The 26,957-nt window shown below is 39.4% G+C and overlaps 4 protein-coding genes across 6 annotated transcripts; 2 read left to right on the plus strand and 2 right to left on the minus strand.

The window, feature by feature from the left end:
• Positions 1-1,508: 1,508 nt before the first annotated feature.
• LOC115682785 (uncharacterized) lies at positions 1,509-2,822 on the minus strand. The gene is made up of 3 exons (XM_056302436.1): positions 2,346-2,822; positions 2,107-2,253; positions 1,509-1,836 (listed from the first exon to the last, which is right to left on the minus strand). The coding sequence occupies exons 1-3, from the start codon at positions 2,820-2,822 to the stop codon at positions 1,540-1,542; spliced, it is 921 nt and encodes a 306-aa protein (XP_056158411.1). The 3' UTR covers positions 1,509-1,539.
• A 7,104-nt stretch (positions 2,823-9,926) lies between these two features.
• On the plus strand, positions 9,927-13,340 carry LOC115682805 (uncharacterized protein At1g03900). Its single transcript, XM_030607142.2, has 8 exons — positions 9,927-10,195; positions 10,886-10,917; positions 11,645-11,745; positions 11,835-11,907; positions 12,095-12,126; positions 12,358-12,448; positions 12,603-12,714; positions 12,812-13,340. The coding sequence occupies exons 1-8, from the start codon at positions 10,082-10,084 to the stop codon at positions 13,124-13,126; spliced, it is 870 nt and encodes a 289-aa protein (XP_030463002.1). The 5' UTR covers positions 9,927-10,081; the 3' UTR covers positions 13,127-13,340.
• A 2,030-nt stretch (positions 13,341-15,370) lies between these two features.
• On the plus strand, positions 15,371-20,101 carry LOC115682765 (uncharacterized). Of its 3 annotated transcripts, none has more exons than XM_030607095.2 (6): positions 15,371-15,531; positions 17,195-17,379; positions 17,759-18,497; positions 18,589-18,675; positions 19,436-19,608; positions 19,691-20,101. In XM_030607095.2, exons 2-6 carry the CDS (start codon positions 17,293-17,295, stop codon positions 19,886-19,888), a joined length of 1,284 nt encoding a protein of 427 aa, XP_030462955.1. In that variant the 5' UTR covers positions 15,371-15,531; positions 17,195-17,292; the 3' UTR covers positions 19,889-20,101. The 3 variants fall into 3 exon arrangements, with proteins under 3 accessions (XP_030462955.1, XP_030462956.1, XP_056158249.1); XM_030607096.2 differs by having other exon boundaries at positions 17,200-17,379; XM_056302274.1 differs by lacking the exon at positions 15,371-15,531 and adding an exon at positions 15,631-15,782.
• A 563-nt stretch (positions 20,102-20,664) lies between these two features.
• Positions 20,665-25,239, minus strand: LOC115682786 (protein trichome birefringence-like 42). Its single transcript, XM_030607121.2, has 6 exons — positions 25,147-25,239; positions 24,861-25,064; positions 22,104-22,549; positions 21,710-21,884; positions 21,406-21,590; positions 20,665-21,178 (listed from the first exon to the last, which is right to left on the minus strand). Exons 1-6 carry the CDS (start codon positions 25,237-25,239, stop codon positions 20,665-20,667), a joined length of 1,617 nt encoding a protein of 538 aa, XP_030462981.2.
• Between the last annotated feature and the right edge of the window lie 1,718 nt (positions 25,240-26,957).

The raw sequence follows: 26,957 nt of genomic DNA on the forward strand, positions 1-26,957 counted from the left end.
CTTCTCCCTTAACCTTCTCTTCAAAAATCACAAAACTTTCGTACGAAACAACAACAGGCTCTTAATGTTTTTTTTTTTTGGTAAGTAACAGGCTCTTAATATTGATAATTTCTTTTTTTAAAAAAAGTGGCAATTTTTGAATGATGGGTAAACGAGGGTAGATTTGGGACGAGCAAATCAAATCAAAGCACGAGCAAATATTGAACGAAGAGAGAAGTAAATGAATGAACTGAGTGACTGTTGGGAATGTGTGTGTGAGAGAGATGAGTTCGGAAATAATGGCTTCGCGCTTGAAGAAATTCCTTTACCGAAACAAAAAAAAAAGGGTTCCATTTAGTGTGAATTGGAGCCGGTGATTTGATCCGATAGCTGCACGGGATGGGTCAGGGTCGGACCCCACATTTGATTTCGGGCACCCAAATTTATTTGCTCTTGCGCTTTCTTATGAGTCAATGACATTAGAATTTCAATTTTGTTTGCAAAAAATCAGAATTTGGATGTGAACTGGGAGCATTGAAACTTTGCACGTGTCTGAGCTTTGGATAAAACACAGGCTTTAAATGGGACTTGACGATTTAAGAATTGGTGTTCTTGGTATAGAAGAGCGGACGGGCTTTTTGATTTATTAAACTACGAAGCATGGCTCCCGCTTTCGAATTGTCTTCTTTTGTTTGTCTCGATCATAATTAGAGTAGACTAAATGTCAACTCAATTTGGATCCAGTGTTAGATTTTTGCAATAATTAAAGCTATGTCCAGGACTCCGTACTAGGATAATATCTCAATCATCCTATACATATATAATATATTGGAGATCATCTTCACATGTCATGACATCACTTAATGTGAACAGGAGATTAACTATGTGATTATTCGGTGGTTGATTACGTCTAAGCGTGATACACAAGCCTCCCGCTACTAAGAATTCTTTTTTTTATTCTGTTTTATTTTTGATAGGCACCACTTCTAAGTACGATTCCATGCGGAAAGTCATTCACCTATAATTCCACAAAGACGAAAAGTAAATATTAATGAGATTTTCGAACTTGCGCATGATTCGTTATGTGTTAAATATGCTTGTTAAGGATAAAAGAAATTGTTCTAGCTATTTCTCTCGTTTTACACGTAATTGATCTTTTCTTTTCTTTTCTTTTCTTTGGAAATCAAGACATTTAAAATCCTTTACTATTTATATTATACATATTTATATATAATATTCAGTCTTTTAGCAGTACAACAAGAATTGGGGAGACTATATATGGACGTAAAATGGGGTTAATCATTTCACGTTTTGCAACCCGTGAGCTCTTTGAGCTTTTCTCCATTCCGGATTAAAATGACTTATAGAAATGCAGGAACATCCATTATTCATGGCCTTTGAGTCATTACATAACTTATAAACCCAAAATAAAATCAGGAAATAAACAAACTATATCCGCAGTAACAAAAAAAAGAGAACCTTGGAAAGGGGAAGAGGAGTAGGTTGCAAAATAATAGCCATCCGTATCACCTCTATGAATACCACGAGGCTCGGGTTTCGTTAATTAATAACGAGATCAATCTTTAAAGATACCTTTCCCTTGAGTTGTTGCAAAGCCCGTTCTCTAGATTCTTTCAACTTTTTCCATTCGCCCGAGACATATTCTTTGTCACAGGTATTCACCACTAACTTCTCAAGAGCAATGGCACTCACGATAAGGTAAGTCACTAGTTCGAGATCACAAGTTCGACCATAATAATTGTAAAATGCAACCTCCTTTAGGTATCGATGGAGAGGTCTAACAACTCTTTCCAGCTCTCTTCCCTCCCCGTTTGGTATCCACCATGGGTCCGTCAACTGTGGCAAAAGAAGAATGCCGCATATTATTAATCACCCCAAGATATCGATGCATTGGAAAATGCCGATAGAAAAAAGAACTTGCAAAAGAAAGTATGTCTGTGTGGATTGTCACATCAAGCAGATACTAATCACGTGATGACCCAACAACTCACACATAAGCAAAGACTCGGTTAGGATTCAACAGTGATTTGGTTTTTCATATTCGATTTTACTGCATTTGTCTAATACCTAAATAGATGAAAACTTGAATGAGGCCCGAAAATCCACCTCAAACACAAAACTCCGCAAGTAGGGACATGCCTCGATCACGCCAGTCAACGGAAGTAAGCTCAAATCTCCAGATCCTTTAACTCTCAGTTTCAATTGCTTGACACTTGTCAATTTAGGTAGTTGACGAGGAATATGCAGGTGATTCTGCAGATTAGGAAGAGAGAGAATCAAAGACAACATAGATTGTAAAACGAATTAAGTAACGAAACCTTATGAAAATCAGTCAGGGCTCTTACTCTAAGTGAATAATAAAATTCAAGTTCAAGAATCTGCACACAAGGAAGACTTGAAAGCTCAGGCAACCATTCATGCACAAGCTCCAATATACTTCCACTCATAGACACCTGAGATAGCTGGGGGAGCTTTTTCAAACGCAATAGACATCGCCCTCCCACGAAAGTGAAGGACACAAGATCCGTGTTGTAAATCCTAACACGTTCAAGATCGTCACAACAGGCTATGCGCAAGTACTTTAGTTTAAGTGATTGGCCAGAAACTCTAAGCCTATTCAAAGTACGAGCGTCATCCAATGTCAATCGCTCTAGAACCGGACAATTGGCAAGCAGTTGCTCAACAAGTTCTCCATCCACAATTACTCTCTTCAAGTACAGCTCTTCAAGATACGTAAATCCAACATGCCAAGATATAGAAGGGCCCAAGCCAACATTACTTAGACCTGAAGCCCGTTGTGGACACCTGACATCAGCATCCATAAGTGTCTCATGCCCTAATAGATATGGCAAGCAACCATCCAGCAAATCCTCTGTAGATGCGGGCCAGAAATCTAATTGGAGAACTTTAACTCGTTTTGCCAATGCAAGCCTAATCCACTGATCAATGTGAGACTTATATGAGATATTCAGGTCGAAGCGTAATGCGAATTTTCGTAAATGGTATCCTCCACTTTGACGATGCAATATATCGTCCACCCATTCCACATATCTAGCCCTCCTCTTTTCAGCTATCTCAGGGTTAGCTGCCATCTCGACCCATAAGGGTGCCCATGGAATGCATTCTGGAGCAAAATTTCTGCTCCGGAATGCATTCCGGAACAGAAGGACGTTTGTTAAAAAATTTCCGGAATGCATTCTGGAATAATTTTTGCATTCTGGACAAAAAATTCGTTTGGTAAAAACACATTCTTTTTTAAGTTCCGGAATGCATTCTCGCATTCAGAATGCGTTTTTCACCGAAAAAAAGAAGCTACAAAAAGTAGCTTCTCTGCTTCCGGGATGTATTCTGGCTTCTCCTTCAACTCTTCAGTTTCGTTCCATTCTTCATGCCCTCATTCCCTCCTTGCGACTGCACCGGAACCGTCGCCGCATCTTTCCCCGAAACCGCCGCTGCGGCCTTCCCTCCTTGCGACTGCATCGAAACCGCCGCCGCGCCCTTCCCTCCTCGCGACAGCACTGAAATCGCCACCACACGGGGCGGCGATCGATTTGGCCCTCCTTCTCTGCCGTCTCCGTTTTTTCAAAGGGGCTCATGAGTCTTCGATTCCTTCTCTCGTTAGCCTTTTCCTTCGGTGTAATCGGCGGTGCGCAACGGGGCTGTCCATTTAGGGCACGCAGCCCGCGCGGATCTCGCTCGATCGAGTCGGAATCGAAGGAACTTGGCGCCGCGGAGCGGTCTAGCGAGAACTCTCCATTCCTAACGTAGCGCTCTCCTTTGACTCGCAGCGGATCTTCCCACCCAAGTATCACTCCGCCTTAACACGAACACAGAGCAGAAAGAATGACAGAAGCTTAGAATCATGTCCATCTCTGACTCTGGCTACTCTTCGGTCTTATGCAAAAGGTAATTCGTATGAAGCTCTCTCTCTCTGGGAATGAGAATTTCTGGTGTTGGGTCTGGTTGACCTTATGCTCTTAAGGCTAGAATTAAGATCCCCATGTTGAAAACTCTCGGTCTTAGGCCTGGGTCTCACAATCATCTCCATTGCTTTTGCATTTCTTCACATTTCGGTCATTCTTAGGGAAGTTCTTCTTCTATGGATTGGTTAAATTAGTTCGTTTTGATTATGTATCGTCTGTCTATTATAGATTGCTTGTTATGGCAATGGGGAAAGCATTATTCTGTTCTTTTTCTTTGTGGCCAGTAGACTAAGTTTAGTCTTTTTAGGTTAACTCATTTAGATGTTCTGGTCCGAGTCATCTCACTTTTGGGATGGGGATTCATTATAGTGTCACTATCTCTTTTATGGGTGACTATCTAAGAGCAATGTGGCTCTATTATGAAGAGATCACTCAGAGTTGCTTTTTATGTTTGATTCTTCTTTTTAATTGAAATTTTATGTATATGTTTGCATTATTTACTACGACAATACAAAAGAATTTCCTTTTTATTGTTTTTTGACTGAGTAAGGGTGATTCATCTGTCTTGTTCCAGCTCTTCTGATTTAATAATGGAAGAATAGAAATCTAGTCAATGATGCTACAGCTTATTGGTTTATCTAATGGAACTGACTTCTTAGGAGCGATACATTCTTGCCAGGGACTACACTCTTCTAAGAAGCTGCCTTCCTCTGCTTCCTTGGTTGTCTGATTCTGTGGTATTTGTTTACCAGCTTAGTCCCTTACAAAATTGATCCCCGGTCTATTTACATGTGTACTTTTCATGTAATTTATGTCTTGAAAGAGGCATAGTTCTTCCCTTCTATATCTTTACCTGAGCATCAGCTATTCATATGTTAAATTCTTTGAATTTACATGATATTATTCCATGTCCTATGTTACAACAAATCTTAACAAGTGTCTTTCGTGGTATTCTACTTTTCCCTAGTCTATATATGAGCCACACTTGTTCCAAGCATAATTTGAATTTGAAAGTCCAAATGCCTCGCCGCTCCATGCATTGCCTTTTGGATTTAATACATTGGAATTCTGATCTCTTTGCTGCACTGAGAATAGTTAAAATAGCTATCACACCACAAGAAGATTTTGGTTCTTATCACAGTTTAACTGCTCCATTCATTCAGTCATTGCTTATTTATGGTTTTGTAGAGTCAAAAATTGTTCCTTGAGGCACTTTCTTATCTTTGCTTATAATATGTTTCTGACATTCTTATGCACACGAGCTTAGATACTAGAGATTCTACGGCAGCTCATAATAGGCTGTTTAAGTATCAAGTTTCTTCTCCTGTTAGCCCTCAAGATTTGTTGTGGTCTTGCTTTGATATGTGCCTTAGTTCATCTATACTGACTATTCCCGCATCTCTCAAGGTAATGACTATCTCTGGAGCTCTGGACCATTTGCAATAGCAGTTTTACTTACATTCACATACTAAGGCTCCGTTCGTTTCCGGAAAAATATTTTTCCGAAAAATATTTTCCGCGTTTTCCGGTGTTCGGGGACGAAAAATGTTTTCCGTGGGAAAACATTTTCCTTCCCCACCCCCAAATCCTTTATTGTTTTGAGGAAAATGATTTCCTCTTTTCACAAAGAGGAAATCATTTTCCCCCAAAGTGAAGGCAAAATTGCCCATGGGAGGGAAAATGTTTTCCGTGGGAGAGGAAGTTGATCGCCGGTCACCGCCATCCGCCGCAGGTCGTCTGCCGCCCGCCGCCGCCGCCGCCGGTCGCCGCCGATCGCCGGCCGCCGCTAGCCGCCGCGCCGGCCGCCGACCGCCGCCGCTGCCGATCTGCCGCTGTCGCCCGCCGCCGCCGCCGCCGCCGCTGCCGGACGCCGCCGGATCTGCGGTCGCCGAACACCAGAAAATATTTTCCGAAACTTTTTCAAATTTTAGCCGAACACCAGAAAATTGTGTTCCAGGAAAACATTTTCCAGGAAAATGACTTCCGGGAGAATATTTTCCAAAAGGAGAATATTTTCCGGCAAACGAATGGAGCCTAAGTCCCATCAACGCAATTGAGGAAGAACCCGTGGATTAAGACTCTTCCTGCTCTAACAAGGCTACTTTAGGGTGTGAAATTCTTTGCTCAGGTACAATTTATGTTGTCTTTTGTAGATGTGCTCCTCTGTTTAATTATTGTTTGTTTGTTGAATCGCCATTACCAGCATTTGCCCCTGAAATTTCATCGATTTTACATAAATGGAATCCTCCAAAGACATGTACATGGCAAAGTGGACTGAGTCGTTGACCGAATTGTTTGTAAGTCTGATGGTGAATGAGGTAAAAAAGGGAAATCGCACATCATGTACCTACAACAGAGTAGGGTGGATTAACATTGACGGAGAATTTAATAAACAAAACAGGACTTTGCTTTAGTCTACCACAGTTCAAGAACAAGGTACAGAAACTGAAGAGACAATATGGTAGTTTCAAGAAGCTGCTTTCAACAACGAGATTTGGATGGGACGATGAGAGCAAGAGGGTTGTCGTGGACGATGAAACTGTCTGGGCAAATCACATCAAGGTGATGTTACTTACTTAGGTCCTCTTATTGCTGAAACCTCAAATGTAAGATTTATAAAAGGTTGAGTACTACCTGATATTATTTTGAAAATGGCGCGGGCTAATACTGAATGGGCCAAGTTCAGGAAGGACGGATTTCCTTTGTAGTCACAGCTTTGTGTTGTGTTTGGGGATGTATACGCTACTGGGGAGTTTGCAATAGGAAATGCGCAAGGCGTGGCGTCGTCGGAGGGTACAAGTGATGGTGGTGGTGGTGGTAGTGACAATGATATTCATGTCGACCTAAGCGAATCAGAACAGTTTTTCGAAACTCAAGCTAATGTGGAACAAAATGGCTAGGGATAATCATATGTCGGAGATTCCATGAAATTCGGTTTTCCACTATTGTATTGTACTTCCATTATTATTATTCGAGGATTATTTGCTTTTTTTGCCTTTTGTAATATAATGTTGTATTGTAGGATTCGTATTATGTGTAATTGAGGATTTGGTACCAGGTCTTCTTGTAATGACATGTTATTTTGGAATTTCTGTTCTTTCTATTTGAGGATTTAAAAAAATGTACTAGATTTTGCCTCAAATATCATGCATTGTAGGTTAAGATAAATAACATTTTGCAATTGAGCCCGGACTATCTTTGTTGCGGAAATAGAATTGGTGCGCTGTTATCAAATGCATTTTTGGCTCAGAATACCTGTGGCCACCCAGTTTGAGTGAAATTTCAATTTTTTTAGGTGTAAAAAAAATTCAAAAAATCAAAAATTTCAAAATTTCACAGAATGGCTTAGAATACATGTGGCCACCCAGTTTGAGTGAAATTTAAATTTTTTTAGGTGCCCACAAAAAATCAAAAATTTCAAAACTTCAAAGAATGGCTTAGAATACCTGTGGGTACCTCCAAAAATTTAAATTTTTACTCAAAGTGGGTAGCCATAGGTATTCTAAGCCATTTTGTGAAGTTTAAAATTTTTGAATTTTTTATTTTTTTGGGCACCTAAAAAATTAAATTTCACTCAAAGTGGGCGGCCACAGGTATTTTAAGCCATTTTGTAAAGTTTTAAAATTTTTGATTTTTTAATTTTTTTGGGCACCTATTACAAATTAAATTTCACTCAGATTGGGTGGCCACAGGTATTCTAAGCCATTTTGTGAAGTTTTGAAATTTTTCAAATTTTTATTTTTTTGGGCACCTAAAAAAATTTAAATTTCACTCAAAGTGGGTGGCCACAGCTCTTCTAAGCCATTATGATCAGTTTTGAAATTTTTAATTTTTTTAGGCACCTAAAAAAATTTAATTTTCACTCAAAGTGTGTGGCCACAGGTATTCTAAGCCATTCTCTGAAGTTTTGAAATTTTTTATTTTTTGATTTTTTTGAATTTTTTGGGCACCTAAAAAAAATTAAATTTCGCTAAAAGTGGGTGGCCACAGCTATTCTAAGCCATTCTGATAAGTTTTGAAATTTTTTATTTTTTTATTTTTTTTGGGTACATAAAAAAATTAAAATTTCACTCAAAGTGTGTGATCACAAGTATTCTAGTCATTCCGTGAAGTTTAGTCATTCCGTGAAGTTTTGAAGTTTTTTATCTTTTGATTTTTTGAATTTTTTTTTCAAAAATTGAGTTCGGACTATCTTTGTTACGGAAATAGAATTGACACGCCGTTATCAAATGTATTTCTCATCCATAAGCAAAAATTTCCTTATGTTTTACCAAACAGATTTCTCTTTCAGAAATCAATTTCTGGAGCAGAATTAGTCATGTTTTACCAAACAGATTTCTCCTCCAGAAATCAATTTCTGGCAAGAATTTGATTTCTGGAGTAGAATGGTTACCATTCGCACCCTAAGTCAGACCAGTCGAAATCGAGATCAGTAGACATATGCCTCCATCTTCTGGAAAGAAGACGAGTCGCTTGTTCTTCTCTAGATGTCAAAAGAGACAATATATAGCCTATAACATCTCCGGGCAAACTGCTGATCCGCTCCTTTTGGATCAGAGTTTCACCGAAAGAAAAACAAAAAAATCTGGAAATAAGACGGATGGAAACTAGGAAGCGGGAAAATTCAACAAACAAACGTAAGAAGAAAACTCAACTTCCTGTCAGAAACAACGAGATAAGGGCCAACTTTTGCTCTAGTGGCCAATATAATTCAACTGAAAATCCTACATGGGGGTAATCTGTGAGGGAGAGAGTGAGGGTGCGGGGTGTTCATGCGACCAGTTCCGACCTCAAAAAACGAAACTTTACCTCGTCGGCAGATTCGGCTTCAGAATCAGAGCGGAGCCTCTTTGGAGAAGGTGAATCCATAGACGACGCCGGCATTAGTTCCTCCCTTCAGGTCGCTCTTTTCTTTTAGCCTTCCCGATCACATCCAACGTCTTTAGATAGATGGCAAATTTTCGAAAACACCCTCCGATTTGGATATCTTTCTCACAGAAAGGAAAATCATGTTGAGGATTATATTATACTTGAAAAATTTCGCGTTGACATGTAGGTCAACGTTTTGTACTTTCGTAAATCCTCGAACTTAGTATAGTATAACGTCTTAAATTCTAACAGATAAGCACGCTTTCTTAGTTTTGATTAGGGTGCGTATGGTAACTATTTTTGTTCCAAGAAATAATTTCTACTCATAAATAATTTTTTTTCATTCCATTCTTGGAAACAATTTCTAAGCATTTAAAGGTATTTAATAACTACCCAACATTTATATTTCTGAAATAAAAAAAGAACATAAATGTATTTGGTAACTGCACAAAATTTCTTTTTATTAATAATATTTTAAAATTTTTAATATTTCTTTTTCTTTTTTTTCCTTTGTTTTCTTTTTTTTTTTTTCTTCCCTTTCCTTGGCCCTTGGCCAGGCGACTAGCCACAAGCCAGGGTCGGCGAGGGCGTCACGGGCGACCCTCGCCCAGGCGGCAAGGCCGCAACGCCCTCACCGGCCACAAGCCCGGAAAAATGAAGAAGACCAACCAAGAAGAAGAAGAAGAAAAAAATTTATTTTCTATTTCTGATTCTTGATTCTTTTTCAAAACTGATTCTAGTAACAACTTGGGAACAAAAAATTTACTAAACGGATTTCTATTTTTTTTTTTTTGTTCCGAAGAACAAAAGAATAGAATCGGGTATTGCTTGACAGGTTACCAAACAAACACGATGATTGAATTGCTGGTCCGAAAGATAGAGACTTACCCATATTTCGAACTTTCAAGTGAGTTGCAAGTCACTAATCTCGAGCTAAACCACAGATTAGAAGCTTAATCCATCGTCCGTACAATATTAATGCACCTTTTCAAATATCTAGGATCGAAGGCTTAATTCATCAGTCATGTAATATTATTGTAGCTTTTAAAATAATTTAGGACTTTCCCCTTTGCAATTTCAATTCCCCACAAAAAAAAAAATTTTGTTTATCCCACGATCTTCAATCAAAACAAAAACCCCTGAAACGACAATCCGGGCCGTTCACCAATTGCCAACCAAATTCTGGAGCGTTTGGGTTTTCTTCCGGCAATCAGCTTCAACTGAAAGTTAACCTCCCCTGCAGAAGAGCACTTCGTCTTCCCGATCTGAGCATCAATCCCACGCTCTCTATGGAGAAGGAGGAGGAGTCGAGATCAAAGGATCAGCAGAGCTCGGAGGACACCGACGAAGCAGAGGCTGTCGAGCTGGTCCTGTTCCAAGTCTCCGAGTGCTACGTCTATTTGGTACGCGTTGATCATCGGGAAAAGGGTCATTCCTTTTCCCCGTTTAATCCATCGTATTGTGTAATTGGTTGCTGGGTTGCATGCCAATTTTCGAACCCTCTTGTGTTTTGCTTGGCTTTGTAGATTCTTGCTCCTGCTCGATTTGAATTGCATCAAGATACGGCGTAATTGATACTGGCATAGAACTTAAAGGATCAGTATTGAGATATTATTCGATGATTTCGCCATTCGTGATGTGTATTATTGTTTTGTTCATGTCACTCTTGATGATTGGCTTGCAAACATTAGAATTGGCAGATAAATTTCCCTTAACAAGCAAAGGTTAATTCCATGCTAATCAGCCTCGCGTCGACTTAAAACACGAGGGGGGCTTTTTTTTAACTGACACTTTATTTTTGTGTCCGATCTTGTGTATGGAAGATTATGTTGGATGTTGGGCAGAATTATGGGGCTTTATTGAATGGAGAGTTGATTTTATTGGGGAAGATAGAAACTGTGGTTAACACATTGGCGAAATATAGGATCGCTTTCTAGAGAATGAAATTCACCTGGATTGCAGTTTCAGATGATAGCAGAGCATTTTTTTTTTTTGATCAGTTTTGTGCTCTTTAAGTTATTTTGGAGCTGTCAATATTGTAAAAGGGCTTTTCTTCATGTATGCTGTGCTAAATTTCTGTGTAATTTTTGCAGATACCGCCAAGGAAAAGTGCAGCTTCTTACAGGTGCTAAAACTTGACCGATCAAGGAAAAAAATACTGCTGCAGTTTTTGTTTTGCAGCACAGGGAAAAGTAGATAGTAAGCCTGCAGTCGTGACCAGAATTTTATGTGATGTGAACTGACAAAAGTGTTAATTGTTGGAATCTTAATCAGGACTACTTCAGTCAACTTGTCAGTTGAACTGGTGAAGCAATGAAAAATCTATTAAAAACTATCTCTGCAAGTTGCAACTATCTCGAAGATGGCAGATGCAGAATCCCTACCAACTTAGTGTTAAAGTTTACGGCACCCATGTAACTTTTTGTTAGATATGAGTTCTGGAAGGACACAAGAGTGAATGTTTTGTGGACTTCTAACTTATAATATCATGAGTTTTCTTAACTATAGTAAACCAAGCATATTTGGTTGCAAAAGGACAATGGTTGCTGCAAATTGTCGGAAGCAGAAAAGTTAAATCACGACTTGTCCAATGCAGAAACCATGTGGTGTGGTTTTTGAGATTTTTCCAGAAATGAGGACATGTTGCTGCCACTCATCTCATATGCATGAATACGAGGACGACAACTATTGATAGTTCGTGACATTAGGTTTTGTGTTGTTTTTTTGCAATATAAGTTTGATACTCATTCCCATAGGAGAATGGTTGGTGTTTTTAGACTCGTTGGCATTGTTGTTTTCTTATGTCTTCCCACCCATCCAGATTGATTAAGCATGCCACTTAAAATATCTAGGGCTGATGAATGGAATGTGAACAAGTGGGCTTGGGAGGGAGCATTGAAAGTAATCAGCAAGGGAGAAGAATGCATTATCATACTTGAAGACAAGACTACTGGTTAGCATAAATGTCGAGCTGCTATTAGATGTGTCCCTTCATGTCTTATATTGGTTTTCTTCCAACTTTGGTTCGCCTATTTAAAATAGGTGACTTGTACGCTCGGGCATTCTTGAGAAATGGAGAGCCGCATCCAGTGGAACCTGTAATTGACAGCAGCAGGTTGAATACCCTTTTTGCTAAACAAATTTGACTATACTTGGGCATGAATATTAATGGATTGTTACAAGACATACTGGAGAACGGATAATGTCAAATCTGATTTCTTTTACTGATTTTTCCATTAAGGTTCTTTTTCTTTTCAATGTCAAGGTTTCATGGGATTTATTTGAACGTTCTTGCTTTGCAGATATTTTGTTCTTCGTATAGAAGAAAATATTGGTGAGTTTGCCATTTGTTGATAAACATGCTGCATTATTTATTGTTCTGAAAAGAGGGCAAAGGTTGTTAATGGTAGTGACAATTTACAAGTTCCAAGTTCCTTGAGGAGCAACTCTGAGGCAAGACAAGGCTGGTTTTTGATAGACATTGCAAGCAGATTGAAGGAGCGTCTATTCACTACCTTTCCCCCCTTAGACAAACTATTATGCTGATCAGCTTAAAGCTATGCAGGTGGTCGTACACGGCATGCTTTCATTGGCATTGGATTTCGAGAAAGAACAGAGGCTTACGATTTCCAAGCGGCCTTGCATGACCACTTGAAGTACTTCCCAGTTCTCAACTATCTTTACAGAATCTGAATATTAACTCCTTACCGTCATATGTTGTCTTTTCTGTGAGATTTTGGAATAATGTTTTGTCTAAAATGATGAAATCTATTGGCCGAATCTTACAAATGTTTATGCTGATTTGTGAAGATATTTGGACAAAAAGAAAACTGCAGAAGAGATGGAACAGCATTACCAGCACAATTCTTCAGTTGATTACAGTTTGAAAGAAGGGGAGACTCTTAAACTCCAATTAAAGAACGTGAGATATCTGGCATCTATCTATTGATCCAAAATTTAAACTGAATTGATCTGTGCTCATTCATCAGCTGATTGCATTTGCCCTCTAATCTTGACAGAAAAGCAGCGGTAGTTTCAAATCGAAACATTTGGAGCAAAGTCTGAACAATTTGTCTTTGGAGGAGAAGACCAACAAGGAAGAGCCCGTGGTATGCCTCAGACCACCCCCACCTCCCCCGGCGCCGCTTTCACCTGCTACTTCTGTTCCTGAGTCTACAGCAGATGTGCCTCCGCATTCATCTCCTCGGCAACTCCCTGAACATAAGGCTCTCAGCTCAAATAAAGAAGAGTTAGGGCAATCAAATTCTAACGATGACCAGAGTGCGCAAGAACTGCCGGATGATGATTTTGGAGATTTTCAAACAGCTGGGTGAAAAGGACTTGAGATGGCAATGTATAGGGGTGTCCCAGTGCACGGGATTACCGCATTGCAGGGTGATGTACACCGAATCAACTGAACATTTTATGCCATTTTCTTCATATAAGTTGACCAAGAAGGTTTGCAATCTTCAAGTTTATGTCGACTGTGCTGCAATTTCATTCATTTGGTAAAAATAGTAAAGGTCCTTGGAAGTGCTTTTATCGCCACAGCTCTCTCTCTCTGCCTCTTTTTGTGTGTGTTCTTACGGGTCGTTCAATCTTAAAGCAGAAGCATTTTGGTAAGTTGATCTGCACAATCTATACATAGTGTCGCCTTCCCCTTTTCCTGATTGGAAGCACAAAGAAAGCCACTCACAAATGAAGCCACCTTCGTGTCTCTACCATCTCCATACGCACAAAGGGGACTTGAGAAGCTTGCACAAGTTATTTGTTCGCCATGTTAGCTTGATCCAAGCAAAGGACGTCTTACTTGACGTACGGTGCATCCACTCTATCTATTCCTGCCACTTACATATTCTTTTAGGAAGGAATATCTGTTCTCTGACTTTGGAAGACAATCTTTCCTCCTTTATTATTATTTGACCAATTCATTTGATCACCACCTTCAAGTAACTCGAAACGCTACACTGGGCTTTTTTTTTTTCAATGCCACTTCTTTTGCTGTGGGCCTATCGCGATCAGGGGTTCTGCCTTTCTTGCCAATTCCTACGAGCGCTCGATTTGACGTTGACCTTGAGGGATTTGGTATACTGACTCTGGTGCGCTTCTACAGCAAATGCCTTGTCTTCAATCTCAATTCATTGATCTCGTCAACGTGTCCAAGACACTGAGACCACGAAGGAAATGTTGCGATTGATAGGACCGCGACCCTTCAATTTTTCTAAAGTTGATGTTTTTGTTTTTACACTAGTAAATCAATTACAAATTAATCATGTCATGTCTTTGAAATATCGAATATAGGATGTAATGCCAACTTTATGTTTACACCCTATGGAAAGCCTTCAGCTCGTGCAATTAGGGGTGATAAAAAAGCAAATGAAACTAGATTTGTGGATAATTGGTTTTCAGTATTTACGATTCGATGGGTACGAATGTGTTGAATTAGAATGAAAGTTCGTGTACTTTTTTAATTGAACGGAAGCGATTTGCTTTCGAGGATTGAGTAAAATATTGCTATTTTATTGGACAATTCTAACATAAGTAGTTAATGTTAGACTTTTACAAGTATCACAAAAAGTATGTTTTTAACAAACTTAAGAGCAAAGGTGTATTTTGGTTGCTTGATTAATGGACTTGCATGGGCTCCAGAGATCAATTTTATTGTATGATTGAATTTATAAGCTTACCATACCTAAATTTATGATGGGTGCAAAATAATTTATCCGAGTCCATAGCGAGTCACATCAACTTTATGTGTGCATTATGCAATCACGCTTAATTGATTTCGATTACCAAGAAAATTGTGGATCTTAATTTATAACATATCGTTGTACTATATATGAGAGCTTATAAAGTAGGAGCAAAGCTGAGTTGAGCTATTTTGGGTTCGCAACTCGATCTTAGCTTGATGCAATTCGAGATCGACTCATATGATTTGGAGTTGAGTTCATGCTCGAGCTACTCGAATTTCTTATTTTGTCTATATGGTTTATTGCACTAACTGGATTAGTATTCGATGCATTCGATTCGCTTCGTAGTACATTACAACGATCGATGCCTATTGTAAAAATTTAATCATCGACATATTTTTAAAAAAGATTTTTATTCTTAATGTTAGATTATAATGCTTCTATTGCTATATTTGACATATTTAGAATGATTGTTATTGTTGCCATTTATTTTGCAGGTATCCTCGTCGTACTGGCTCTAGATTGTCCTCGGCTTTGGCAATGGCAATATTAGAAGAACAATCTTGTGAAGCTTCCGGCGGTTTCCGAACCAACCAGTCCGGTTTTTGATTCGAAAAGTCATAAGATTAGTTCTTAGTTCTAGATCGAGAACCGATCCTCTGAGAACCAATTATCTTTAACTTTTGCTTTATAATTTTAAGAAGGATTTTGTTAACGGGTACACTTACATAAAACTAAAAGCATATGATAATCATATGAAAAAGTTCAATTAAGAAAAAATAAGAAAAGGAGAACAAGCCTAACTGAAGATCCCGACCAATGTTTTATATCACGACGATGCCACGTGTCAGTCAATAGCCCCCAAATAAACCTAAAGAACTGTGTCCGCACGCCTCCCTTTCTCTCTTCCTCCCTGCGTTTTCCCTTCGTTCGGACTTTGGTTCAATGCTTGTGTGCTGTAAAAGCGAAAACTCAAGCTGGGTTTTTGCAGCGAAATACCAAATTTCTGGAGCTTCTCGCTTCTGGGTTTTCTTTGTCTCGCGCAGCACGTAAGTCTTCAACCTTCGGTGATTCGATTTCAATCGCGACTTGCTGGGCATATGCATGTTTCTTCCTCTTTTTCATCGTCGTCTGGATGATCATGCCGAGCACTTGTTCTGATGATTGAATTGAAGTCTGTGGTGGCTGAATACGGGGAGTTACTGCTCCGAAAAAACTTTGCTTTTTCTGATTTGGAGCTGGTTGACGGATTGAATTTTACTGATACGTCTTGGTGTCGCTTAGCTTGATGATGTTATGGGTAACTTGGTTTTGATGCCCTGCGAAAATAATTGCTTTTTCTTGTTGTATGGAGGTTCTGGTAGTTTTTTTTTTTCAAATATTTGATGTAATACTTAGTCGAGACCGATTTTCCTCTGTTGCAGCTTCGGGTAATATACTTCATGGACCAATTGTTTTGATACCTCTCCTTTTTTGAATTTTCGTTTATTCTCTACAACGATTATTGTGAATTGTTAATTGTTAATTGTTAATGATTAGTGAGGAGCTGGCTTTGGACTGCTGAAGTTTCGAGTCTATAGCAAGAAAGGGTAGATAAATATGGTGCATACTTTGGTGGCTAACTATCAATTTCATACCGTGTCCATCTGGCGAGCAATTTACTGTAATTTGACAATTACGCGAACAAACAGAGCTGGGATTGTTCAGAAACTTTTATGTATGCTATAACAACATATTCTTGTTAATTTTTTCTTGTCGGAAGCAGCTATAATGCTTGGACATCAAATTCTTATCCGAAGCTTGGAACCATATTTTTCCTTTACAGAATGCGAGTTTCATATGTACATCTAGATACTGTCATTCAAACAATAACTTAGTTGAAATTGAAGAATTACACCTGTCAAACTTAGGTTGCTCCACTTAGGATACATCTTTGACATGGAACTCCTGAAACATGGTTTCTGTCTGGCATTATTAAGCCATCTAGAGATATGTCTTCATGATATGCTTGTTAATCACAAATTCATATGGTTGATGAGAATGGGGTCCTCATTATCTTTGTTCACTGAGCTGAATCCTTATACAGAATTTGCAATAAGAACAAGGCCTTCTATCCTGCATAATTTCTTTTATCTTATAGGTAGTCCATGACTTGATGGATAATCTAATTTGCTTAAATGTCTGTTTGGTAGGATGGCGTTTTTGCAGTTTCCGGAACAATGGTTTCTGATAAAAACGATGCTTCATATACGTTTGAGATGTTTTAATTAAAATGCTTTTGTCCCGGTTCTTGTCAGTAGAAGTAGAGGGTCTAAGAGATGGTGGGAAAAAATCATATTGCAGCTATGGTTAACTTGAATCTGCAAAGAGTACTGGGTTTTCATGGACAATCTAGCATCTTAGGGGTGACATCTAATTGTTAAACTTTGGATGAGATTATGATATTTTCCATTTAAGCTGTTCTCTTCAGATGATTGGTTTGTTAAACATGCGGCAATCGGTTGCTAGTTTCTAGTTCGATACGTTGCTCATGTTCATGTTTACTTCGTCCCAATATGCGTATATCTTCATGGCATCTCCGCTTTGTTGCACTCTTTGATGCCTTCAGGCCCTTAATTTGGATGATATGGTTATCGAATTGGGTCTATGTTGCATTTTAATTTTCATTTGAGCATTTCTGAATTTTCTCTTGTGTTGACAAATTTCATTCAGAGCAGATGCTGAAGGAATTATAACTGCCTCAACTTAGAGGAGAGTGGGTGAAGTACTTATCAGAACCTTAGTTAGGCCAAATCTCTTGCAATTAAACTATGGATGTAAAAGGCATAACATGGGTTGGAAACATATACCAGAAGTTTGAAGCTATGTGCTTGGAGGTGGAAGAAATCATGTACCAGGTACATATTAATTCTTGAGCGAAGGTGTACTTGTTTATGTATTGACCTAGCTATGACCATCGTGAACTGTTGAGGGACTGTAAAGAGGAGGGCGGTTGCTGGATCCACTTCTGCAATCTCGCATTATTAATTCAGATATCTATATCACTGTGATTGACATTCTGTCTTTCTGTAGTGCATGTGACCGCAGCTTTCTTCTTTCTGCTGTTGATGATACCATTTTTAGCTGTTCTCCTTGTCAGGTTTATTGGTGTACCTGATATCTGTCCGTATCTTCAATGGTTGAATGAACTGTTTTAGTTTTACTCTCTGATCCTAAATCTGTAAATGAACTCCATTTGCATGTGTTATATATCCATTTGATTTTTTCTGTGGACAGGACACAGTTAAATTTGTTGAGAATCAAGTCCAGACTGTTGGTGCCAGTGTTAAGAAGTTCTACTCGGAAGTCGTGGATGATATGCTTCCTCCGTCATGTGTTGACCCTGACAAAGTGACAGCCCCTGAATTTTCTGTAGTAAAGTGCAATGATGTCCAGGTATGCAAGAAGGCAAAAGTATGTCGGAAAAGGGAACCAGCAAAGGCTATCTATCAACTGAATGAGGATTCAAAATTACTTGGTGATGTGAAGAAAGATGTGCGACATGCACCGTGTTTTCGGGGAACTTCTTGTGCAGATAATACTTGTCAAACACCTTTACAGGTTTCTGCCCTGCGAAAAGCTTCTCCTGACCTACATTCAGGAAGTATTGATGATAAATCTGTGCCTGATTCAGCTATCACTGTCAATGAGAACTCTGGTATAAATGGTATGCCATCTGCTGAGACTTCAAAGGTTATTGCTCCAGATGAGCTAGAGTTTATAGGTTTCTTGACCAAAAATGATGAATCAGCCCATGATCAAACCACAATCGCTAGCTCCGCTCCTGTTGAAATTAACAAGGGTGACACCATGGAAAATCATATCAATGATACTGAAGGAAGAAGTAGGTGTGCACCAGAATCTTTGGGTAATGCCCCACCATTAAGCAAACTTGTATCGGATCAATCTGTGGCAACCTGTGAAAGGGAGACTAAAACTCCCTCGTCTTCTGGTGTTCCATTGGTCAAGTCATATGGTAATTTTTCGTTCTTTTCCACTCTAAATAAACGAATTATGATTGTCACACATTAGACTTACCTCTCTCCACTGTTATGTTTATGCTTCAGTCAATTTCTCAGATACCGAGGCAGATTCTGTGAATTCCTCTACCATGAGTGAAAATATCTGTAGCAGATACGTGTTCCCTCTTCCAGGTATTAGTTAATGAGTTTAGTTGCATTCAGGACTTCTACATCACCTATATTGATGATTGGCAAGGATTTCTTGGAGAAAGATGCTATGTTTAGTGTCAACCCATAGTGTGTTGTGCTGACTGGGTTGTAAAGACACCAATCTAAGCATCTCCACTAAACTAGATGAACCCTTTTTGCGTTTCGGTGTCTTAAACCTCATTTAATGGTTACATTGTTCTTTGAGGTCCACCAGTCCCTTGTTCTTTCTCCTATGACTAATATTGGAAGCTCTAGCCATTTTGTTGCTGTAATGAAGTCACACTCATGTTTTGGCCAGATGATTTTCCTCGTAAATTGATCTCGAATGGGCAAGAAAGATGATGAGAAGAAAAGTTATTTGAGCATAGTAGCAAGAAACAAGACTGGTAGCATAAGTGCGTGCACGTGCACTCAAACACACGTACACACATGTTTAGGGTCATCAAGTCCTGGTAGTAAGTCCAAGGATGCTGTAAGAATGTGAGTATGCGCGCGCGTGTGCACTTGTTTGTGTACGTGCGTGCGTATATGTGGTATATATGTCACTGCCACCTGTGTTCCATGCAGCGGTTTTCTTTTGCTTAGAGTAGATGATTTGGACTTAAAGTATGCAATTCCCTTTAATCTACATTTACCTGCTCAAAAATAGGACAGTCCTGATGATCATTTGCTGTGTGTGACTACTTTAAATGGTGCTTAACTTTGTTTTGAAGCATAAGAATTACACAACTAAATATTGTAGGATGTTCAAATGGCTCGAATATGAATACAGCCAAAGGTGATTTTGACACTGAACAAGATGCCGCAACCATCGATCAAATCGATGAGGCTAAACTTGAGGAATCTTGCATCGTCGTGAATAATGATGAAATTCATTTTGTTGCTCAGAGGGAAGGCAAACACCGATCTTATAAGGTATTCTCTCCCTTCCGTGTGTAATCTTGTTCGACTTATTTCCCTTAGTGCTTGAATCTTCCTTAATGGACACTTCCATCAGAAAAAAGTTCGAGATGCCTTTTCTTCAAAAAAGAAGTCATCAAGGATACTCGAGTATGAGCAACTTGCTATGTGGCATGGAGGTGACGCAGAACCCAGTAAAGATTGCAGAAGAAGGTCCAGGCCAACTCTCAACTTAGAGGAAGAGGAGAAAACACAAGCTCATGATTATTCCGAACCTGAGTGGGAGCTGCTCTGAGCATGTTAATAATCCTGTACATATTAGATATCTATAGCTAGTGCAGCCTCCATTCTTGTTGAAGGCGATCTAAAAATCTCTGATGTCTATATTGGCAGGCTAAATCTTCTCCTGCTACAAAATTTAAAGTTACTCTACGTGTTATCATAAAGAGGATAATTGACTTATTAGTGTATAAATCTCTATCATGCCGGGCAAGGCTTAGTTTATGCATATGAGCTATATGGAGGTGACCCAAGTGATCCCATTCATCCTCTCATCAGATTTGCTTCATTTATGTACATTTTATTTTCCTTTTGTCTCTCCTAGATTGGTAGCCCTGAGGAGTAAAGTCGAAGACGCTCCTCTGGTAAAATATGTCGTTGGTGGGGTCGCGTCTGAGCTGGGCATATGAAGATAGAATGGTCTATGGAGAAGGAAATTCGATGTACTTCTCATGGGGGCAAACAGAGTGTTCCTGTTAGTTTGGTATTAACTTGTCATGCAGATGGTGCTCGCAAGAGTGTTCGTTTTACTTCCTTCGCAAAATACATTGGAAGCATGCGCAACACATAAGCGTGTTTGCAAGGCAACAAAGTCAGGTGTCTAAATTACAGCTTGTGTCGGCACAGAGATGTAACATACCTCGATCCCTTAGATGGTTAGATTACATTCCCTTTGTTGGGACTATCGTTATTTCTAGTAATGTCAACTGATACCCGTCTTCTAGTTCCTCTTCCTAAGGCCTAAGAAAATAGAATTGGAAAAAAAGGAATAGAGTGATTCATCCACATTAGTTAGACGGCCAAATGTGAAGAACTAGAGCTGCCTCTGGTGCTGTCTAAAACCAAGGATGCATACAGAAGCCGATTCCATGTATCAGGCAGTCCAGGGAGACACCAATGGCTGCAGTCAGCGTGAACTTCTGGATGTCTTTTCTCTGCCGCTGTCAATAACTTTCCTCCCCTGCTCGTGTACACTGTCGGATGAGCATCTCTCCTATACTCTGACAGCATTGTGATGTTCAGGTAAGTTACCGGAATTCTCGTTCTCTCGATGGTTCTCTCTGTGATTTCTCTTATGATGTGTGGAAATGTTTGTTGGTACGAATTATCCATGATAGGCTGGGTTTGGTTGTGACACCATTGCTTCCCTTGGTGTTCTGGCGATATACTCCGAAAATAGACTTTTGTGTTTGTTCCATTGACGTTCTTATCGATCCAAGCCGCCCAAGTCTTCATGGCTATCTCGAATGCTAGCTCTGTCTCCATGTTCTGAAATAGCTCTTCCTTGTACTGGACAAAGTTCCAACTGCGAAATAGTAATTGAGGCTGATGTCCAAACTCTTAAGTAAAGATAGGCAGTCAACTGTAATTAGTCGAGTAATCAAGATGACTATTAGTCTTAACATATGGTTCGAGGCCTTGTTTAAAGGCCTTATAATATGAAAGTGATTATACTTGTGCATTGAACTAGTTTCCATTATAATTTTAAACAGTTAAGATAAAACTGAAAACAGAATGAAGTTCGATTCGTACGTGTTGAATTTCCCCTGATGCTTCCACCAATGACCGGTGTTGAAGATCATGATATTGGCACCTTTCCATTTCTTGGCTGAGGCACAGATCTTGTCAAGATTGAGAACGCTGGTACCATTTGCATGGTCCACCTCTAGTTGAACTAGAAACGGGCTCCAATAGAATTCGACGGAGCAATTGTAGTTCTGCAACATTACCCGTTGCTTTGCATCACCAAACCGTACAATAATTCTCAAAAGACTCGTAACATTGAGAACTATCTAAGAGATATTCGCGGTGAGTGTAGGTCAACTATTTTACTAACCTTTGTGCGAAAGACCTTGTACATGCCATCTCTGACCTCAACATGGGCATCAGATGAGGCAATGGATGAGTAAAGAAGACAAGCAAGTGATTCCCACTGATTCCTGTTAAGTGAGTCCCCAACTATGATCACTCTCTTCCCTCTTAGGCTCTCTAACATATCTGTTCCATTGAACCTGAAAATGAACATCTCTACTCTTTCATTAAGAGGTCATTGCACAAAATATGATAATATACTCTCCTAGTCAAAATTCAAAAGTTACTTGGTAATCGACATGAAAAGTGCACGGTCATTGGTTAAGTTCGTCACTTGTACAAGCTGAATTCAAACTACTTTGCTACCTGTGCTAAAATTTTATGTCATGCAAAGGAATTTAAAAGATGTCACGGCTTACCTGGGAATAGCACATCGGTTCCCTTCCCAACTCCATCTCTCATACTGAGAGTCGGGTCTACCGTTTTTTTGACAACTCACCTGGTTGCTTAGAAAGGGACACTGAGCTCCGTTGTAAAGAGGGCTCGCTTTCGGATCGTAAATCCATTTTCCATCAAATATGTCACACCCTTTTTGTTCCTCGTGCTCCAGCTCCCTGCTTTCCTTGAAGCTGAGTGAATTAGACGATTGATTGGTAGGTGATGGAAATAGGTCTATTGAGGTTGCGACCAACACTGCAGAGCTCCGTGGGCTCGACAGATCTACGGAGTCGTGGCCCTGCTTGAGGAGAAGAACTAACAAGACTACTCCAAGAAAGCTAGCTAGAGTGCAAATTCTCCATCTGCTATCGATATTGGTTGAGCCAATATCCATCTCTAAGCACAATATTAACCGGAAAGCAACTATCTGCAGAGGGAGCACAGAAGCCAATTGAGTCAATTCAAGTATCAAGCTTGGTTTACAAGATAATGATTCGGGTGCCAGTTGCACCAGTATAAAACAGTTCGCAGGTGGTGTTTATGTATAGAAGAAGTAGCAGGTACAATTTGGTTTGGGTTAATCAATAGTTTCACTTCAGTAAATATAATATTTGCGTTAGTTGGGTGGTAGATACAACGAAACCACTTTGAAGGCCTCGTTTTCAACTACTCATGGATTATGAAACCCATTTCTTGCCAACTCTTGACCATCCTGAACTGGTTCTTTAACAAAAAAGTGAATAACATGAGGCCCATGTCATCCCATTCTGCACTTTTGCAGCACAACTACTAACTGAAAATATAATATCTGATTTGATCTCATCCATTTTCATTTCTCAAGAAAACACTAACCTACAGATCAGCTACCTTTTCGGGGTCAATAGCATGCAAGTTTTCTCTAAGTCTGAGTTGACAGCTCCATGCATAGTTGACTATCCGAGCTTTAAATGCCACCACGCAATTCCGTACGGTCTCTCCAAATACCTATCGACTATGAGGTGATGAGATGATAAGATTATTCACACGCTACTACATTATGAACATAGTAAAGAACTTCATGTCGGTCAATCAATTAGTGGTACCACAGATCCAATCCCAACACTCATATATACACAGAGTGAGCTAGGCAAAATTGAACTATGTGATGACGCCGTTTTCTGAACCGTGTAATCCTTGTTAAGAAAGCCCTGGATTTAGATTTTGCCCCGGCAAGAACTACATATCTTCGGTTAGCCAAGGAACATGTCATTGTCCCTTTTGTGTACAAAGGCAGAGGACGACTGTGACAAGTAGATGAGCAAGGAGCATTAGTCGCCCAAACCTGTTATTTAATAGAGGACGACTGGCCGGTTGTCGATATCGATGCATGCAAATCAATGGTGTTGCATGTTCGTTGATCGTGACGAAAGTCTCCGTTGTGGCACGTTGGGTTTTCGCTTGCTTGTCCCTCTCGATGCTCGAAAATGGTTGCTCTCAAAACTACAAAAGACTAGTTGCGACTTCCGATCCCACGACAAGATGGCCAAAAGTCCCTTTTGTGTTACTAAAATTCTGTGGATGACCTTATCAATAGACGTGAACTTTGAATAATAGATAACTTATATGAATCATATCAAGTAGCTTTTTCAAAATGATTGAGATCTAGAACTTGCTGAAGTAGAATATATGATCACACTCAATATATATCTCACTTTTTGATTTGAATTGATTAGTATGGAATCTCTTCATCTTATCACTTATCTCAATGGGTAATTCAAAGCATAAATGATCAACTTATTTATCTTATCTATAGTGCGGACATGGAAACAACGTTGGCGATGCGCAGGCGAGATATGAAAATTTGTGTGAAATTTCTTAACTACATATAACGAAAAATTACACCAAGCATCAACGGCCAAGTGTCCTGAACACAAGGCCTACTCACTCATCCTTCATTTTTCTTACTGTGCTAACCCCTTTTCATTAAGAAAACCCTTTTTATTGGTTTTTTCAAATTTATGCATCTTTCTGTTTTCGATTTCGCAAATGCTCTCGGTGAGTGCAACACCATGAATTAAATTTCAAGGAAACTTGCGTCTTGCTTGAGGTGATACAACCAGAGTGATTTAGTAACAGTAGTTCGAAATTCTATCTTTATCCAATTTTTCATCCATTTATCTTTATTCAGCTTCAACAATTAATCTATAAGAAGATATGGCTAGACCGTAAATTATTCACCAATTTGAAATTATTGTTGTTCTTAACAGATCTCACGAGCTAGAGAAAGTGTGGGGAAAGAATTAATTTTCATTTATGCTCCAATATTATTTTCAATACAAGACCGAAATTTTTTTTAACTCTTACTGCTTACATTAGGATGTCTTATCTGACCTTTACCTTTAGCAGAATAAAGCTTTTCAACTGCAGAGACTCGCACTACAATACCGTGGCACAGGGGGGGTTATTGGGGTAGGGGCGAGAGACAGTAAAAGCCAGAAAAAATATTTACATGGACAAAAAAAACTGCATAGCTTGCTGGAAATATGTCTCAGTTCATTAAATTTAAGCGGCTGCATCGCCAAGTCCTGAGTTTCGACTAGGGAGAAGAAAACGACCTACATTTGTGAATAAATAAGTGCAATGTCAAGAAATTGCATGGTGTTTGCAGAAAATTGGGATCTTTTTTTGCAAATAACTAGGCCGGGAAGTGGAAGAAGCTCTGGTTGTCCTGCGTGAACCCGGCCCCTACCAGCAATTACCGCATCCTCCGGCACGTTTTTGCGGCTGATGAGGTGGTTGATTTCCACTTGGTCGAGGATACCACGATCGTTAAAGTATTCCCGCAGTAAACTGAATGCCTTTGTTTCCTCCAGCGTATTCAGAACTAAGACTTCATGCATCCTGATCAAATCGATCACCTCGTTCTGATTATTCCGAGCCGCAGCTAGTGATGCTTCGGCATACTGGCGTTCGAATTGGCTGAAGACATAAAAGAAAATACATAAGAGCCCCAAAAAATCACACTAAAGAAATTGTAATACTCACATGGCAGACTGTTTGGATTCTAGAATGCTCCTTAGTGGCGATGTGAAAAACATCGAAGGTTTGTCGGAGGCGTGCAGCTAGTCCCAGTTCCATGGGATGGTCGAAGAGATGGGCGTCAAGTTGGAGAGCACAGATTTATATATAAATGTCTATTGAAATAACAAATCAAAAAGCACATATCTATAGAAGGGTGTTTATTGCAGAATCTTTTACAAATTAGCATGAGGATAATATATCAAGCAGAGTATCTACTAGTTGATTTTTTTATTTATTTGTTACTTCAATAGTGTCAACAAGCAGCAAAACCTTCAAACCCTCCTCTCCTCTCCTCTCATTGTACAACTTTCTTTTAGGGAAAATTGTCCAAAAAGTCCTAAAACCTATTTTGCCAATTGAGTCATGCAGTCAGTAAACGCCAGCCGTCCTACGTGACTCGCGCAGCACAAACATTGATAATTTTTAATATTTTTTCAAATTTTTATTAGTTTTTTTATTTCTTTTATTTTCTTTTTTCTTTTTTGGTTCAAAGTGGGGCCGGCTTCTAGCCGGGTGCCGGTGACCACCGCCGACCACTGGTTGAGGGTTGGCAACCCCTATCGGTCGGGGATGAGGGCTCGCAAGCCTTATCAACTATGAGGTGATGAGGTGATAGGCTTATTCGCATTCTACCACACTATGAACTTAATAAAAGAACCCGATGTTGGTCAATCAATTAGCGGTACCACAGATCCAATCTCAAAACTCATATATACACAGAGTGAGCTAGGTAAAATAGAACTACATATGTTCGGTTAAGAAAGCCCTGGATTTAGATTTTGCCCCGGCAAGAACTACACATGTTCGGTTAGCCAAGGAGCATGTCATTGTCCCTTTTGTGTCCAAAGGCAGAGGACGACCGTGACAAGTAGATGAGCAAGGAGCATTAGTCGCCCAAACCTGTTATTTGATAGAGGTTGATGGGCCGGTTGTCGATATTGATGCATGCAATGGTGTTGCATGTTCCATTGTGTCACGGGTTTTCGCTTGCTTGTCCCTCTTGATGCTCGAAAATGGTTGCTCTTAAAACAGCATAAGACAAGTTGCGACTCCCGATCCCACGACAAGATGGCCAAAAGGCCCTTTTATGTTACTAAAACTCTGTGAATGGCCTTATCAATAGATACGAACTTTGAATAATAGATAACTCATATAAATCGTATCAAGTAGCTTTTTTAAGATGATTGAGATCAGGAAAAATCTTAACCTAATCTATTATCCGAGTAACTTGCTGAAGTAGAATATATGATCACACTCAATATATATCTCACTTTTAGATTTGAATTGATTAGTATGGAATCTCTTCATCTCATCACTTATCTCAATGGGTAATTGAAATCATAAATGATCAACTTATTTACCTTATATATAGTGCGGACGTGGAAACAATGTTGGCAATACGAAGTATCGCGAACACAAGGCCTACTCACTCGATCCTTCATTTTTCTTACTGCGCTAACCTTTTTTCATTTTAAAAAACCCTTTTTATTGATTTTTTCAAACTTATGCGTCTTCTGTTTTCGATTTCGCGGATGCTCTCAAGTGAGTGCAACACCATTAATTAAAATTTCATGAAACTCGTGTCTTGCTTGAGGTGATATAACTATAGTGGTTTGATAACAGTAGTTTGAAATTCTATCCTTATCCAGCTTCAACGGTTAATCCATAAGAAGATATGGCTAGACTGTAGATCATTCGCTCATTTGAAATTATTGTTGTTCTAAACATATTTCATGAAGTCGTTGGATTCGCACTTCTAGTGAAGTAAAGCCATT

This window comes from Syzygium oleosum, unplaced genomic scaffold (assembly GCF_021117445.2).
Source record: "Syzygium oleosum isolate NSW1041296 unplaced genomic scaffold, Sole_v2.1 Sole_v2.23, whole genome shotgun sequence".
NCBI classification, from domain to species: domain Eukaryota; kingdom Viridiplantae; phylum Streptophyta; class Magnoliopsida; order Myrtales; family Myrtaceae; genus Syzygium; species Syzygium oleosum.